Source organism: Camelina sativa, chromosome 20 (genome assembly GCF_000633955.1).
Source record: "Camelina sativa cultivar DH55 chromosome 20, Cs, whole genome shotgun sequence".
NCBI lineage: Eukaryota > Viridiplantae > Streptophyta > Magnoliopsida > Brassicales > Brassicaceae > Camelina > Camelina sativa.
In genome coordinates this window covers 5,328,416-5,342,536 of record NC_025704.1, presented here as the reverse complement: position 1 = coordinate 5,342,536, position 14,121 = coordinate 5,328,416, and the positions used below count along the sequence as shown (strand labels likewise).

The window sequence follows — 14,121 nt, the reverse complement described above, 5'->3', positions numbered from 1 at the left end:
TTAATTTTTTATAACCTAAAATAAAAGGAATACCAAGTGGCCAAATCAAAATTCACATGATTTGGTTGTTTGTTGATTTTTTTTTTCCAGCTTGGTCGTTTGTTGATATAAACTCAACACTTACACATAATATTTCAAAATAAAAAATATTACTTTTGAAGTGATAAACTAAATTAGTTTTCTTAAAAAATTATATGAATTCTTCAGTCTCAATAATTTTTAAAACCCCAAGGATAACTTATATTTTTTTGATTTTCACTCATCAATTTAATTTATAGTGCTAGATTTCATACTAATGATTTTATCTTTAGAGAATTTAGTGAAATGATATTTTTAAAATTATATTTTATTTTTATATTTAAGTTCCAGCTGAATATGTTTTGTTTTTTGGATCATTTTTTATTTTGATTAAATACACAAAAAACCAATTGTTTAATTATGTTATTTTTGTTTTCAAAAACCTCAAATCATAAAAAATATATATATATATTATATTGATCTTTGCAGATTTATCAATTGGATCACAAAACAAAATAGTCTTTATAAATGGATAATTATATTGATCTTTAAATATTATATTGATCTTTATAAATTATTAGAAATAATACATGAATATGTGAGATAACCAGAGACATAATAGATAATTAGATATGAATCATTTCAACTTTATGATTTTATTGTGTGGTGAATATTGTAAGAAAATATGATAATAATGACTTATAAGATGTTAATATAAAATAGAAAATAGAGATAAACCTTTTAAAATATTAAAAAATATATATATAAGATATACTTATCATACAAACTCTAAAACTAAGCTTTTACAATGATATTTGATTTGATTTTTTATAACCCATACAACAACAATAACAAAAACAAAACAAAAAGAAAAGGGATTTGAGAGTAGTAGAAGAAGATGAGAGAATGAAAGAGTGATAGACTAAGAGAATAAAATAATGAGTATTTATAGGAAGAGAAATGATGAAAAATTACATTTAGAAAAATGAGAGTTACAATTCTAATTTATTGTTTTGTTTTAATACAATTGATTAATACAACTTAGTGGAGAAATAAAGTAAATGTATAATTTATAGGAAGAATTTATATGATTTCAGTTTTATATTATGTGAGTTAAATGTGAAAATTAATTATTTTTAAATTTGTGTTTTAATATAAATATTTTTTTTTGTTAAAATTGTATTGCTAAGTGGACCAATAAGGAGAGAGTGAAGCACTATAAATAAACTCGTATCGTCTAGAAAAACGGTTATTTGGCGATGAAAAAGGCGATTTGGTATCTCCCTTGGTGGTTGAACCTTGTCTCTCCGGAGGCGGTTACTGACAGTTTCGTCAACGTCGTGGGGTTAGCCCCTCACTGTAGTCGTGCGGCGGTTATCTCCATGAAGTGGCATCCACTTCGTGATGCACCTTTGACGGTTTCTGCAAAAAAATTATTCTATAAATACCGCAACTTTGATTGGCGATTCTTTCACCCCTCTGAATCCCTCTTTCAATACTTTTTTCATTTACCGCTAAACATGGCTGACAACTTACGAAGAGCAGTTCAAGACATCAATCTCGGCGCTGATGATGCTCCGCTAGCAATACCGGATGTTGTGGTGGCCAATGCAGCGGCGGAGAACCGTTTTATTCTCATCGGCCGACCAGTTATGCCACGTCGTCAGAATGTGCGCTCAATCATTGCTTCAATGCCCAGAATTTGGGGTCAATCTGGTTTGGTTCATGGTCGTTTAGTGGGTGGTACTCACTTCCAGTTCATCTTTCCTTCCGAGGGTGAACTTGAACTTGTCCTCCGCCGTGGTCCATGGGCATTTAACGATCGTATGTTGATCTTCCAACGTTGGTATCCAAACGACAACCCCCCTCTGATCGATTTCATTCCATTTTGGGTACAAATCCGAGGAATCCCTTTTTCACTTCCTCAATCACGAAGTCATCTCCTACATTGGTCGTGCAATTGGTACACTCCTTGAAGTGGACTATGATGCTGAAGCTGCTGCAAGAGTTGAGTTTGTTCGGGTTCAAATTCACTGGGACATTCATCGTCCACTTCGCTTTCAGAGGCAAATTCAGTTTCAACAAGGTGTTAACACGCTGCTGAGATTCCGGTTTGAACGTCTAAGAGGATTTTGTGAGGTCTGTGGCATGATAACGCATGACACCGGTGCTTGTATCCTTCAAAATGGAGGGGAGGAGCCCTTTGATGATCATGATGAGGATGACGACCCAGGCCATCCAGAGCATATGGCCAATCATGGAGTCGTTATCCGTGAAGTTGAAGAGGATGATCCACCTCATGTTGCTACTCAAGAGATTCCTGCTCCGGTACATCTTGATGTTAACCCTGATGCTCCACATGACCTTATCGATGCTGATCATTACGGAGTGCCACAAGAAGCAAACAGGAAGAGCGACTCTGACATGAATGCAAGAGGCAAGAGGAAGAGAGATGAGCAAACAGATCTTTCTACTAAGACAGAGAGTTCCAAAGCTAAGTTCATGGAAGCTGGTGAAAGTAGTAACTCCGGGGAAACCTGTTCTCCCCATGATCTTGACAGAGGCGCGGTGGGCCCTATACCACCACTTTCTCCATGAGGACAGCCGCTTGGAACTGTAGAGGACTAGGCAATGACCTCGCAGTTCGACGTCTAAAGGAGATTAAAAAGACTTTCTCTCCAGACATCATTTGCCTCTTTGAAACAAAGCAAGGAGATGACACTGTTAGGGATGTAGGTGCTGAACTAGGTTATGATCGAGTTGTAACAGTGCCTCCAGTTGGTTTAAGTGGTGGAGTAGCTTTATTTTGGAATAGCAATATCTCTGTTTTTGTTCTGTATCAATCCCCAAACCTTGTAGATACGCATGTTCAAATTAATGGATTTGGTTTTTACTTGTCGTGTGTTTACGGTAATCCAAATCCATCATTAAGACACTTGGTTTGGGAAAGATTAGAACGGACTGCAGTCAGTAGGAATGGACCTTGGATGGCCATAGGTGACTTTAACGAAATCAGAAACAACTCTGAAAAAGAGGTGGTCCTCCTCGACCTGAGAGCTCTTTCACTGATTTTTGCAACATGTTGCAAATTTGTGATCTTCAAGATTTAAAACATGTTGGTGATCCATTCTCCTGGGTTGGAAAGAGATATAGTCATGATGTTGCCTGTTGTTTAGACCGCACATTGGTGAATTCTGAATGGCTCGCTCAATATCCAGCTTCTCACTCAGAGTTCCTAGAACTTATTGAATCTGATCACAGACCAGTTATCACCACCATATCCAATGACTTCTCTCCCCGTCGAGGTCAGTTCTATTTTGATTCAAGACTGGTCAACAGAGAAGGATTTAGTGATGCAGTCAATAAAGGATGGACAGTACGAAGATCAGGACAAGCTATGTGTCTTACCTCTCGTTTGCGTGAGTGCAGAAGATCTATTTCCATTTGAAAAAAGCAAACCGTCCTAATGCTCGAGAAGAAATAGGAATCTTGACGAAACTCCTTGATCAAGCTCACACTAACGGTTCTTCTACGCAACATATTCGAGATCTCAGACAGAAGTTAAGTTGTGCATATCACAGTGAAGAAGAGTTTTGGCGAATTAAAAGTCGTAAGACATGGTTGGAAAGTGGTGATCGCAATACTAAGTATTTTTTTGCCACGGCAAAAAATCATACAGCTCGTAATAAGCTATATTCGATCCTGGATGATGACAGACGTGAGCACTGTGGTGATAGTCAAATAGGCAGAGTTGCAGAGGCCTATTTCACCAATTTATTCAAAAGTGAGTTGTCAACGCAAAACAACCACTTTCATGTTTTCAGAGGCTTCCATCAGCGTGTCACACCTGAGATGAATGCAGACTTGGTGAAACCTATTACTGAAGAAGAAATCAGTAATGCAGTCTTTGATATTGGTGCAACTAAAGCCCCGGGTCCAGACGGCTTCACAGGAGCTTTCTTTCAAAGCTATTGGGAAACAACGAAAGATGCAGTTATACAAGAAGTAAGTCAATTTTTTGAACGAGGCGTCTTTGATAAATCTCTAAATCACACAAATATTTGTTTAATACCGAAGACCACTGATGCGAAGCACATGAGTGAGTTTCGTCCCATTGCTTTGTGTAATGTCAGCTATATGATAATCTCCAAGGTGTTGGTAGGCAGACTCAAACAGCACTTACATTACATCATCTCGGAAGAACAGGCTGCATTCATTCCTGGAAGAAACATTACTGATAATGTTCTTATAGCACATGAGCTCATTCATGCTCTAAAGGTGAAACGTCGTTGTGCTAACTCTTATATGGCGATTAAAACATATATCACGAAGGCCTATGATCGTCTAGAGTGGGATTTCCTCCAGGAAACAATGCTTAAATTCGGCTTTGATACAAAATGGGTGCAATGGATAATGACATGTATTCGGTCTCCAACTTTCTCAGTTGATATCAACGGTAACCCTCAGGGATTTATTCAGCCAGAAAGAGGTATACTACAAGGTGATCCACTGTCCCCTTATTTATTTATCCTTTGTGCTGAGGTCTTAAGTCACATGATGAAGCGAGCAGAGGCAGAAGGTTTAATCAAAGGGATAAAGATAAGTAACGCAAGCCCTGCTATTAGCCATTTACTCTTCGCAGACGACTCCTTATTCTTCTGTCAAGCGAACATCAAATCCTGTACAGCCATACGAGACATTCTAACTCAATATGAAAGAGCTTCTGGACAGCAAATAAATAATCGAAAATCTGCTCTGACCTTTGGTAAGCGAGTTCCTGATGCACTCAAAACACAGATACGTAGGCGATTGAATATACACAATGATGGTGGGTGTGGGAAGTATTTGGGTCTTCCAGAGCAATTTGGTAAAAAGAAGATAGAGCTGTTTCAATATATTGTTGCAAAGGTTCAGAATAAAACAAAAGGATGGAACACAAAGTTTTTATCTCAAGGTGGAAAGGAGATTCTCTTGAAAGCAATTGCATTAGCAATGCCTGAACTGCTTCAAGATACCAAAAGGAATTTGTGAAGAGATAGAAAAAGTTATTGCAAATTTCTGGTGGAACACTCAACAAACAGGAAATGCAGTCCATTGGGTGGCTTGGGATCGGTTGAAGTTTTTGAAAACAGAGGGAAGTCTTGGTTTTAGAGACTTAGAACGGTTTAACGATGCACTTCTCGCTAAGCAGATTTGGCGTATACTGCAACACCCAACTAGCCTCCTATCACGTGTCCTCAAAGGCAGATACTTTTCCAATACATCTATACTTGAAGCTTCACGAGGAACTCGACCCTCCTTTGGATGGCCACTCCTCGTTGGTCGTGACTTGTTAAAACAAGGAATGCGATTTACAATAGGCAATGGAGAATGTATCAACACATGGACAGACCCTTGGCTTCCAGTGCATCCCCCTCGTCCCCCTCGACAAGCAATAGACCAACAACCTGATATATCTACTGTCAACTCCTTTCTTCTCCCGAACAGAGGCGGCTGGAATGAAGCTTTACTACGAGAACAAGTCCACCCAGATGACATCAATCATATCCTAAGAATCAGAACTAGTCATTGGCAACAACACGACTATCTAGGATGGCACTACACTGAGAATGGTTTATATTCAGTAAAGTCTGGATATTGGCTTGCAACCCATCTTCCAAATCAAGAATTCCAAGCAAGACCTCCTTATGGAAACCTCCAAACAAAAACGAACATCTGGAGAACCAACCTCCCACTAAAGTTCAAACATTTTCTGTGGCGTTTATCCTCAAGAGCATTGGCTACTGGCGCTGAGCTGGAACGACGACATATCACTCCAGATTCACTTTGCAAGCGATGTGTCTCTGAAGTTGAAACATCTGAACACTTATTCTTCACGTGTCCGCATTCGTCACAAATCTGGCGCGGTTCCCATATACCACTTAGAAGTCTACTAAACCCCAATGATTCAATTGACACCAAGATTAAGGCGATTTTGGAGTTTTCAAAACAGAGAGATAGAAATGATCGACTTTCTATCCTACCATTTTGGATCCTATGGAAAATTTGGACAAGTCGCAATAAGCTTACATTCCGGAAGATTACTCATAGTTGGCAAAGAGATCTACGTGAAGCTAAACAAGAAGCTGATGAATGGCTGGCATCGTTACCACCACCTACGACTCAAACACTCCAAAGCACAGGTACATCACGTAATCGTGATAGAGAAAACGCTATTTGGATCAGACCACCTTTAGGATGGGTCAAGTGTAACTATGACGGCAGCTACATTAACGGAAACTCACACGCAACGTCGGCATGGTTAATACGTGATGATCAAGGTCACTTTAAAGAAGCTGGACAAACCACCGGAATATTAGTTAAATCCCCAATTGAAGCAGAATGTCAGAGCTTAATATATGCTATGCAACAATCTTGGAGAAGTGGCTTCACCAACATAATCTTTGAAGGAGATTGTCAAAATCTTATTACTGCCCTCAATCATCGTTCCCTCAGGTTTGATATCTATAACTGGTTACAAGATATACAAGGTTGGGCCACTAGGTTTGACAACGTCATTTTCCGGTGGACCTCACGGCGTTCGAATATCTTGGCAGATAAGTTGGCTAAAGATCAAAGAAACAGATCAACACAATTTCTCTATCATTCTACTGTTCCGTTATGTATTTCCTCTGTTTTCAACTCTATTCCAACCTTTCAATAATATCAATGCAGTTCAAGGGTTAAAAAAAAAAAAAGGAGAGAGTGAAATCTTAATTTTATATATATGATTTTTTAGCAACGTATATGAAATCATTAATGTGTTCAACCATTTGTTTTCAATATAGTCATGTATTCAAAAACAGTTACATGTTTTAGGAGAAGACAAATCTAATAACGTCATGGATACCACATTAATTAATTGAAGACTTTTCTTATAATATATATATACTAGTGTAATTATGCAAAACAAAACGCTAAGTATATCCAGCAAAAAACACTTTGGCTCTTAGAAAAGAAAAAAATGACAATCGCCCAAAAAACAAAAGTTCATGTGTTGGTGATATCTCTACTCGTACAAATAGCTCTCTCAAAAGTGGAAACCAGTTCTTCACATTATGATGTGAACTGGTCTACTATAAAATCAATGGTGAGGATCACAAACCGCCTTGGTGATGGTTCGACATTAAAGCTCCACTGTAAGTCCTCAGATGACGATCTCGGCCTCCACGTTCTCGCTCCGAATAGCTTTTGGTCGTTTAAGTTTACACCAAAAGTTTTATTTGGATCGACACTTTTCTTCTGTCAATTCACATGGCTGCCTGGACAATTTAAATGGTTTGATATTTACGATGATGACAGAGATGGTGTTCGTAGGGGTATTCCATGCATCTACTGTTTCTGGGATATAACCAAAGAAGGGCCATGCAGGTTCAGTGAAAAAGATCATGCATTTAATATATGTTATGACTGGAATGGGAAACGAATTGGGGAATAGTTTGCTGCTGTGTGTTACGTAATTGACAAGAAAGCCAAAAAAGAATAAACACTGTTTTTTTGTTTTCTTTTCCTCATCAGAAATATGTATCTTTCTAAAAGTGGTGTACGTAGCTTTTTAGTAGGAACTTATAATAATAATACTAGAAGACACCTTCGAAATCCCTCTTGTGTTATGGTATTGGTTGTGTGGCAAAGTTGACTTGATCAATTAACAACAATTTCTACGTTTGAACAAAAACAGATTCTGAAAATAATAGGGTCATAATTGTAAACGTAACTGCGGACTTACTTTTAATTAAGGGCAACTGATAGTATTAAAAAGAGTTTTTAGTATATCTATTTTCTGTTTTTTTTTAAAACCAGCAATTAAATAAATTCAATATCGGTCGATTCATTTGACGCCAAAGCTGCAGAAAATAGCGATAATCAATTTAAGAAACAAATGTAACATATTGTATAGTTTATAGTTATGACACAGATTTGTAAAATGTGAAAAAGAAAACAAAATTGTTTGTGTTGGTTATTACCAACATCAACTGTACCCGAAGTAATTGATTAATTCCCACGGTAAGAAAAAACTGGAGAAACAAGAAAAATACTAGATCACCAAAGGGGAATCTAACTAGAATTATTAGGAAATAAGTGCATCTCTGGGCCATGCAAAATCTAATAAGTAATATAATGAGTCCACTGGGCTTAGGGCTACACAGAATTTTATTCATTAGTTTGACGTTTTTGTTTTTCGGATAATACGATTTTGAGGTTGTGAAATTTGTTTGCGTGATTACCGATTACACTTTTGAGTTTTGACTTTAGAAGGGATACATCGCTTTGGTCTTACAAAACCATATCGTGCTATTCACCTACAGAACACTATTAGCTCCGCACTTTTATTTTTTTTGGATAAACCCTATCGGATCAGCCCGGTAGAAACTTAGCTCCGCATTTCATTACCTGAATTTTAATATAATTCAGGTTACTCGATCCAAAACAACGAACTCATACTTAATCAAAATTAAATATATATGCTACATAGATTAAGGACCCAATACATTATCATTTATAACCTGCCACAATTGACGAAACAACCAACCTTTCAAGAAAGTTGGTAACTAACATTTCCCGAAAAACAATTTATACTCGAGAAATAAAATTTCAAGTTATAAAAGCCATTAGCCATATAAGAATACTTTGGCAATCACTTAAGAAGAGCGTTTCAAAACTAACAAGAGTGGTTACATCCCCGACATGTCACATGTGGTACTAATGCAATATGTGTATCTCTGTATATTTTTCGCGTATCTCGACTCAGCTTATCCAATGAAGAATCTTTATACAACATAATTTACTTAAACTACATTACGTATTATGTGCAATCATTAGGGGGTTGAGGGAGTGTTGTTGTGTGCAAATTCACGGCACGATCTTTTTCACTTCGTTAAATATACTTAGTTGTTGATTTAGGTGACAAACAATGAGAGCTTTCTTGACGGAATAATAAAATCGGCCGCATTATTGAATAGAACGCAATGATCGATATATTCATCGAACTATTTATTTTGTTTGACTAGTTGTATATTTATAAAGATGTATATAGCAAAAGTGGCATTTGTGATGGTATAAAACGCAACCATATAAATAAATACTTAACTTAATATATAAGTCTCCTGTTACATTTTTCAATGATAAATATATCGTAATTTCAATTATTATAATATAAAAGTCAAGGAATATTAACAGGAGCAAGCAAAATAAGTATTACAGGGAAGGAGACATGCATGGTTCGGGCCATTGGGGTGTGGAATGTTTGAATTGTTCATTGATAAAAGAGGCATGTCTTCGAAGTCTGGTTATAGCTATGATTCTATGAAATTACACCCTTATTTTAAAACATTATCACACCAGCAACTTTTCTAATCTAAGATACTACACTTTAGTTTCATATAAGCATGAAATATCGTTTAGAATCAAAACTATATTATAAAGCTAACATTGCAAAGCAATATATAAACTAAAAGGCATCAACCTCTAACAATTTTAAACGAGCAAGAATAAATCAAAATGATTTGACATGGATGGACCTGATCAGAATTGGTCATGTGTACGTGCGACCGTGCGTGTAACATATACTTTTGTTTTATGTAAATTATTCCTTTCATTGTTGAGAGAAGAAGTAATGGAGAAGATTGTAATCGGGAACTTTTAAAGATGATCAAAGTGAAAAGAAGAGAGAAGTAAAGCAAAAGCTCTCGACTTTCTCTGTTCCCATGGAAGCATCAGTACACTTCCATGTTCATCCATCGCTCTACGATAACTTTCACTTTATTTTAAAATTAAAAAACTACACTTTTTTTTGTTTTATTTTTTTTTTAATTTTCAATTTTATAAGAAGCTTTAATGTGTCCATTCACGATCTGCTTCAATCACCCTTTGCTTCTCATTTGGATATCGAATTTCTCGATTTCCCCTCTTTCTTTTCTTTTTATACACTTTCACATATCATCGATTCGATATTTTATTACTTAACACACTTTATTACATACACACACACACTTGTGTTTCTTTCACATATACATAAAGATCTTATATGTATATGAAAATGTGTTTTTCTTGGTATATTTTGATATTATATTGTTAATGGTGACCAAGTACAGTTGATTTTGTGGTTGTGGTACTCTAAATTCGCATTTCACCGACAAGCCCTAATCAATTTTTTTGGGTGAGCTTTTCTAAATATTAAATGAACAAGGAGATGAAACAACTCAAGTAGGTATTCATATAAAAGTGTTGCATTCATGAGAATTTGGATCTAAAGCATGTGATAGATACATAGAAAAAGAGAATTAAAGTTGGTAGCTAGCTAGGTTGGGTTTTTATTTCCTTTGGGATCATCAACCACTTTATCATATTATCCTCCACAAAACATTTTACTTTGCAAGCAACGGATCCTTCCCAACATTATCAATTCAACACCTTTACAATGGCTAGTTGTTCCGACAATTAGATTCAAGTTGATATACCACTTAAGTTTAATTTTTATACTATATCTCTCAAAATTTACTACTGAGACTACAAATATATTTCACCTAATTAAACTTGTACATGTGTGGAAGTGTATATTTGATCAAATTTTCAAATGATAAATTAACTGAACCCCAAAAATTTCATGTTGATTGTAAGAAAATTAGTAATGGCTAATGAACTTTGAATTACTATTGTGTTTGTGATAGCTTTTACTATTCAACATGTGCATTTGTAATTTGAATTTTTTTGATCCATTTAGGTTTACCGATTTTATATTCCCTTGTTTTAGTCTTTTGTATTTGTGTTAGAGTTTGCATTTAGCCTTTGCGTTTATGTTAAGATCAGCGTTTACCTTGAACTTTTGTATGTTTACGCTAAACAGTTAATTTGAGTATTTGTGTTTAAAATTAGCATTTTGCGTTTGCTTTGATATTAAAGTTTTGCATTGTATTCACATTAGCTTTTTCTGGAGGAGTATGCTTCCAATGTGTAATACATTTTCTTCAAGTTTTGTTTGGTAAAAATAACGTTTATTATTAATATATTATTAAATTAATAAACAGAACAATTGAAAACTAAATTGATGATTGGATCAAATTTTTACAAACATAAAATTTATAACACACCATACTTACAACATACAAATACAACTGTGGAGAATCACATACGATTTCGTTTTTCAATAATCACATGGAATTTAAAAAAAAAAACGAAAATCTAAAGTGAAGTAATAAAAAAAAAAAGGGTTACACAATTATGATGATGATGATTCCCAACTACAATTGGTCTTTCACACGAAAAGAAACTTAGTGATGTCAAACGTGCTCAATGTTCCATGGAGGGAGAGATTGAGGAATTTGATTATTGTGCTGCGTCTGAGCTTACGGACACTTAGAGCTTGACTGGTTCTCCCGCTAGCTCCCGCAAACGCTGCGTTTGCGTTTGCGGGCGGTTGCTAGCGTTTGGGGCCAATCACACAAATCGCTCCCAATCGCTCCCAGTCGCTCCCAATCGCTCCCAACCGTTGAATTCCAAAAGCTGGTTCCCGCAAGCGTTTGCGGTTGCGGGCGTTTGCGTTTCAAATTTTTTTTTTTTTTTTAGAAAAAATTTGAAACAAATCAATGATAATGAAATATATTTTATATATATTTTTTACCTAACTATTTTATTCATTAAGGATGAGAGAAAATGAAGTACGGATAAGATTAAAAATATTAAAAAAATAAATAATTGGAAGAAAATAATATTTCAATTAACAATAACCCAGAAAACTTGATGTAAATTTAATGGCACATCGCACATAAGTTCAAAAAAATCTAAATAAATATAACGTTTCATCAGAAATTTAAGAAAATAAGATTATTTGTGAAAAATAAAAACAAATCACGAGTGACTCTTCTCAACTCTCATTTGATCATTACTACCGATGCAAATACTGCCCCACAAAACTTATTGAGTGTGTGAGATTTAAGAAAGAAGATCTACGATCTAAAACATATGTTTTAGTCATTTATCAAATTACTTAATTAAAGTTTTGGTAAAAATCCAAATGCATAAAGTAATAAGTATTTCATTATGAAATTTATTTATTTTTTAATAATTATTTTAGTATTTTTAATGAATTTTAATTATAAATCAAGTTTAATAAAGTTTTTGATATTTTAAAACATTTATATAATTATATATCACATTTATTATGTTCCAACCGCTATTGCACCCGTTGGTCAACCAGTCGTAAACCTCCCGCAAATGCACCAATTTTAAACCGCTAAACCAGTCGTTCAAAACACTTAATAACGCTTGAAACCGCAATCGTCCGCTTCCGCAATCTCCCGCAACCGCAACCGCAACCGCAGCGTTTGAACCAGTGAGGCCCTAAATCCTTTGTTCAAAGGGTAAATGATTGTTTCCCTAAGTTGGGTTTGTGATTTGTATTAAAAATCACATGTTATTAACTAAGGCTTTATAACTTTAGGGTATTTCGGAAAGGGTAACTTCGTTACATGAATCGAAGTTTTCCCTAGTCAAATTTGCGGTGTATACATTATCTGCCATTACTACAGTATCTGCATTTGGAGTAACTACAGCCGGTAAACAAATTTGGTTCAGTATCTGCATTATCTCCTTATAAGATTTGGTTCAGATTTGGTTCATTATCTGCATTATTTCCCTTATAAGATTTGGTTCAGTATCTCCCTTATAAGATTTGGTTCAGTATCCGATTCAAAATTGGTTTAGTATATGCATTTGGAGTAACTGCATTCATATAAAAGTGTTTGCATTCATGAGAATTTGGATCTAAAGCATGTGATAGATACATAGAAAAAGAGAATTAAAGTTGGTAGCTAGCTAGGTTGGGTTTTTATTTCCTTTGGGATCATCAACCACTTTATCATATTATCCTCCACAAAACATTTTACTTTGCAAGCAACGGATCCTTCCCAACATTATCAATTCAACACCTTTACAATGGCTAGTTGTTCCGACAATTAGATTCAAGTTGATATACCACTTAAGTTTAATTTTTATACTATATCTCTCAAAATTTACTACTGAGACTACAAATATATTTCACCTAATTAAACTTGTACATGTGTGGAAGTGTATATTTGATCAAATTTTCAAATGATAAATTAACTGAACCCCAAAAATTTCATGTTGATTGTAAGAAAATTAGTAATGGCTAATGAACTTTGAATTACTATTGTGTTTGTGATAGCTTTTACTATTCAACATGTGCATTTGTAATTTGAATTTTTTTGATCCATTTAGGTTTACCGATTTTATATTCCCTTGTTTTAGTCTTTTGTATTTGTGTTAGAGTTTGCATTTAGCCTTTGCGTTTATGTTAAGATCAGCGTTTACCTTGAACTTTTGTATGTTTACGCTAAACAGTTAATTTGAGTATTTGTGTTTAAAATTAGCATTTTGCGTTTGCTTTGATATTAAAGTTTTGCATTGTATTCACATTAGCTTTTTCTGGAGGAGTATGCTTCCAATGTGTAATACATTTTCTTCAAGTTTTGTTTGGTAAAAATAACGTTTATTATTAATATATTATTAAATTAATAAACAGAACAATTGAAAACTAAATTGATGATTGGATCAAATTTTTACAAACATAAAATTTATAACACACCATACTTACAACATACAAATACAACTGTGGAGAATCACATACGATTTCGTTTTTCAATAATCACATGGAATTTAAAAAAAAAAACGAAAATCTAAAGTGAAGTAATAAAAAAAAAAAGGGTTACACAATTATGATGATGATGATTCCCAACTACAATTGGTCTTTCACACGAAAAGAAACTTAGTGATGTCAAACGTGCTCAATGTTCCATGGAGGGAGAGATTGAGGAATTTGATTATTGTGCTGCGTCTGAGCTTACGGAAACTAAGAGCTTGACTGGTTCTCCCGCTAGCTCCCGCAAACGCTGCGTTTGCGTTTGCGGGCGGTTGCTAGCGTTTGGGGCCAATCACACAAATCGCTCCCAATCGCTCCCAACCGTTGAATTCCAAAAGCTGGTTCCCGCAAGCGTTTGCGGTTGCGGGCGTTTGCGTTTCAAATTTTTTTTTTTTTTTTTGAAAAAA

At 35.1% G+C, this 14,121-nt stretch overlaps 2 protein-coding genes across 2 annotated transcripts; both read left to right on the top strand.

The window, feature by feature from the left end:
* On the top strand, window positions 2,613–6,721 carry LOC104772227. The gene is made up of 4 exons (XM_010496863.1): window positions 2,613–2,799; window positions 3,195–3,394; window positions 3,448–4,885; window positions 5,100–6,721. Exons 1-4 carry the CDS (start codon window positions 2,613–2,615, stop codon window positions 6,719–6,721), a joined length of 3,447 nt encoding a protein of 1,148 aa, XP_010495165.1.
* On the top strand, window positions 7,022–7,495 carry LOC104772226. The gene has a single exon (XM_010496862.1). The coding sequence runs from the start codon at window positions 7,022–7,024 to the stop codon at window positions 7,493–7,495; it is 474 nt and encodes a 157-aa protein (XP_010495164.1).

Coding starts and splice junctions, on each gene's coding strand:
- LOC104772227 (XM_010496863.1), top strand. CDS start 2,613: ATGAGGACAGCCGCTTGGAACTGTAGAGGACTAGGCAATGACCTCGCA. Junction 2,800..3,194: donor TGTAACAGTGCCTCCAGTTG/GTTTAAGTGGTG, acceptor CCTGTTGTTTAG/ACCGCACATTGGTGAATTCT. Junction 3,395..3,447: donor CAGTCAATAAAGGATGGACA/GTACGAAGATCA, acceptor GCGTGAGTGCAG/AAGATCTATTTCCATTTGAA.
- LOC104772226 (XM_010496862.1), top strand. CDS start 7,022: ATGACAATCGCCCAAAAAACAAAAGTTCATGTGTTGGTGATATCTCTA.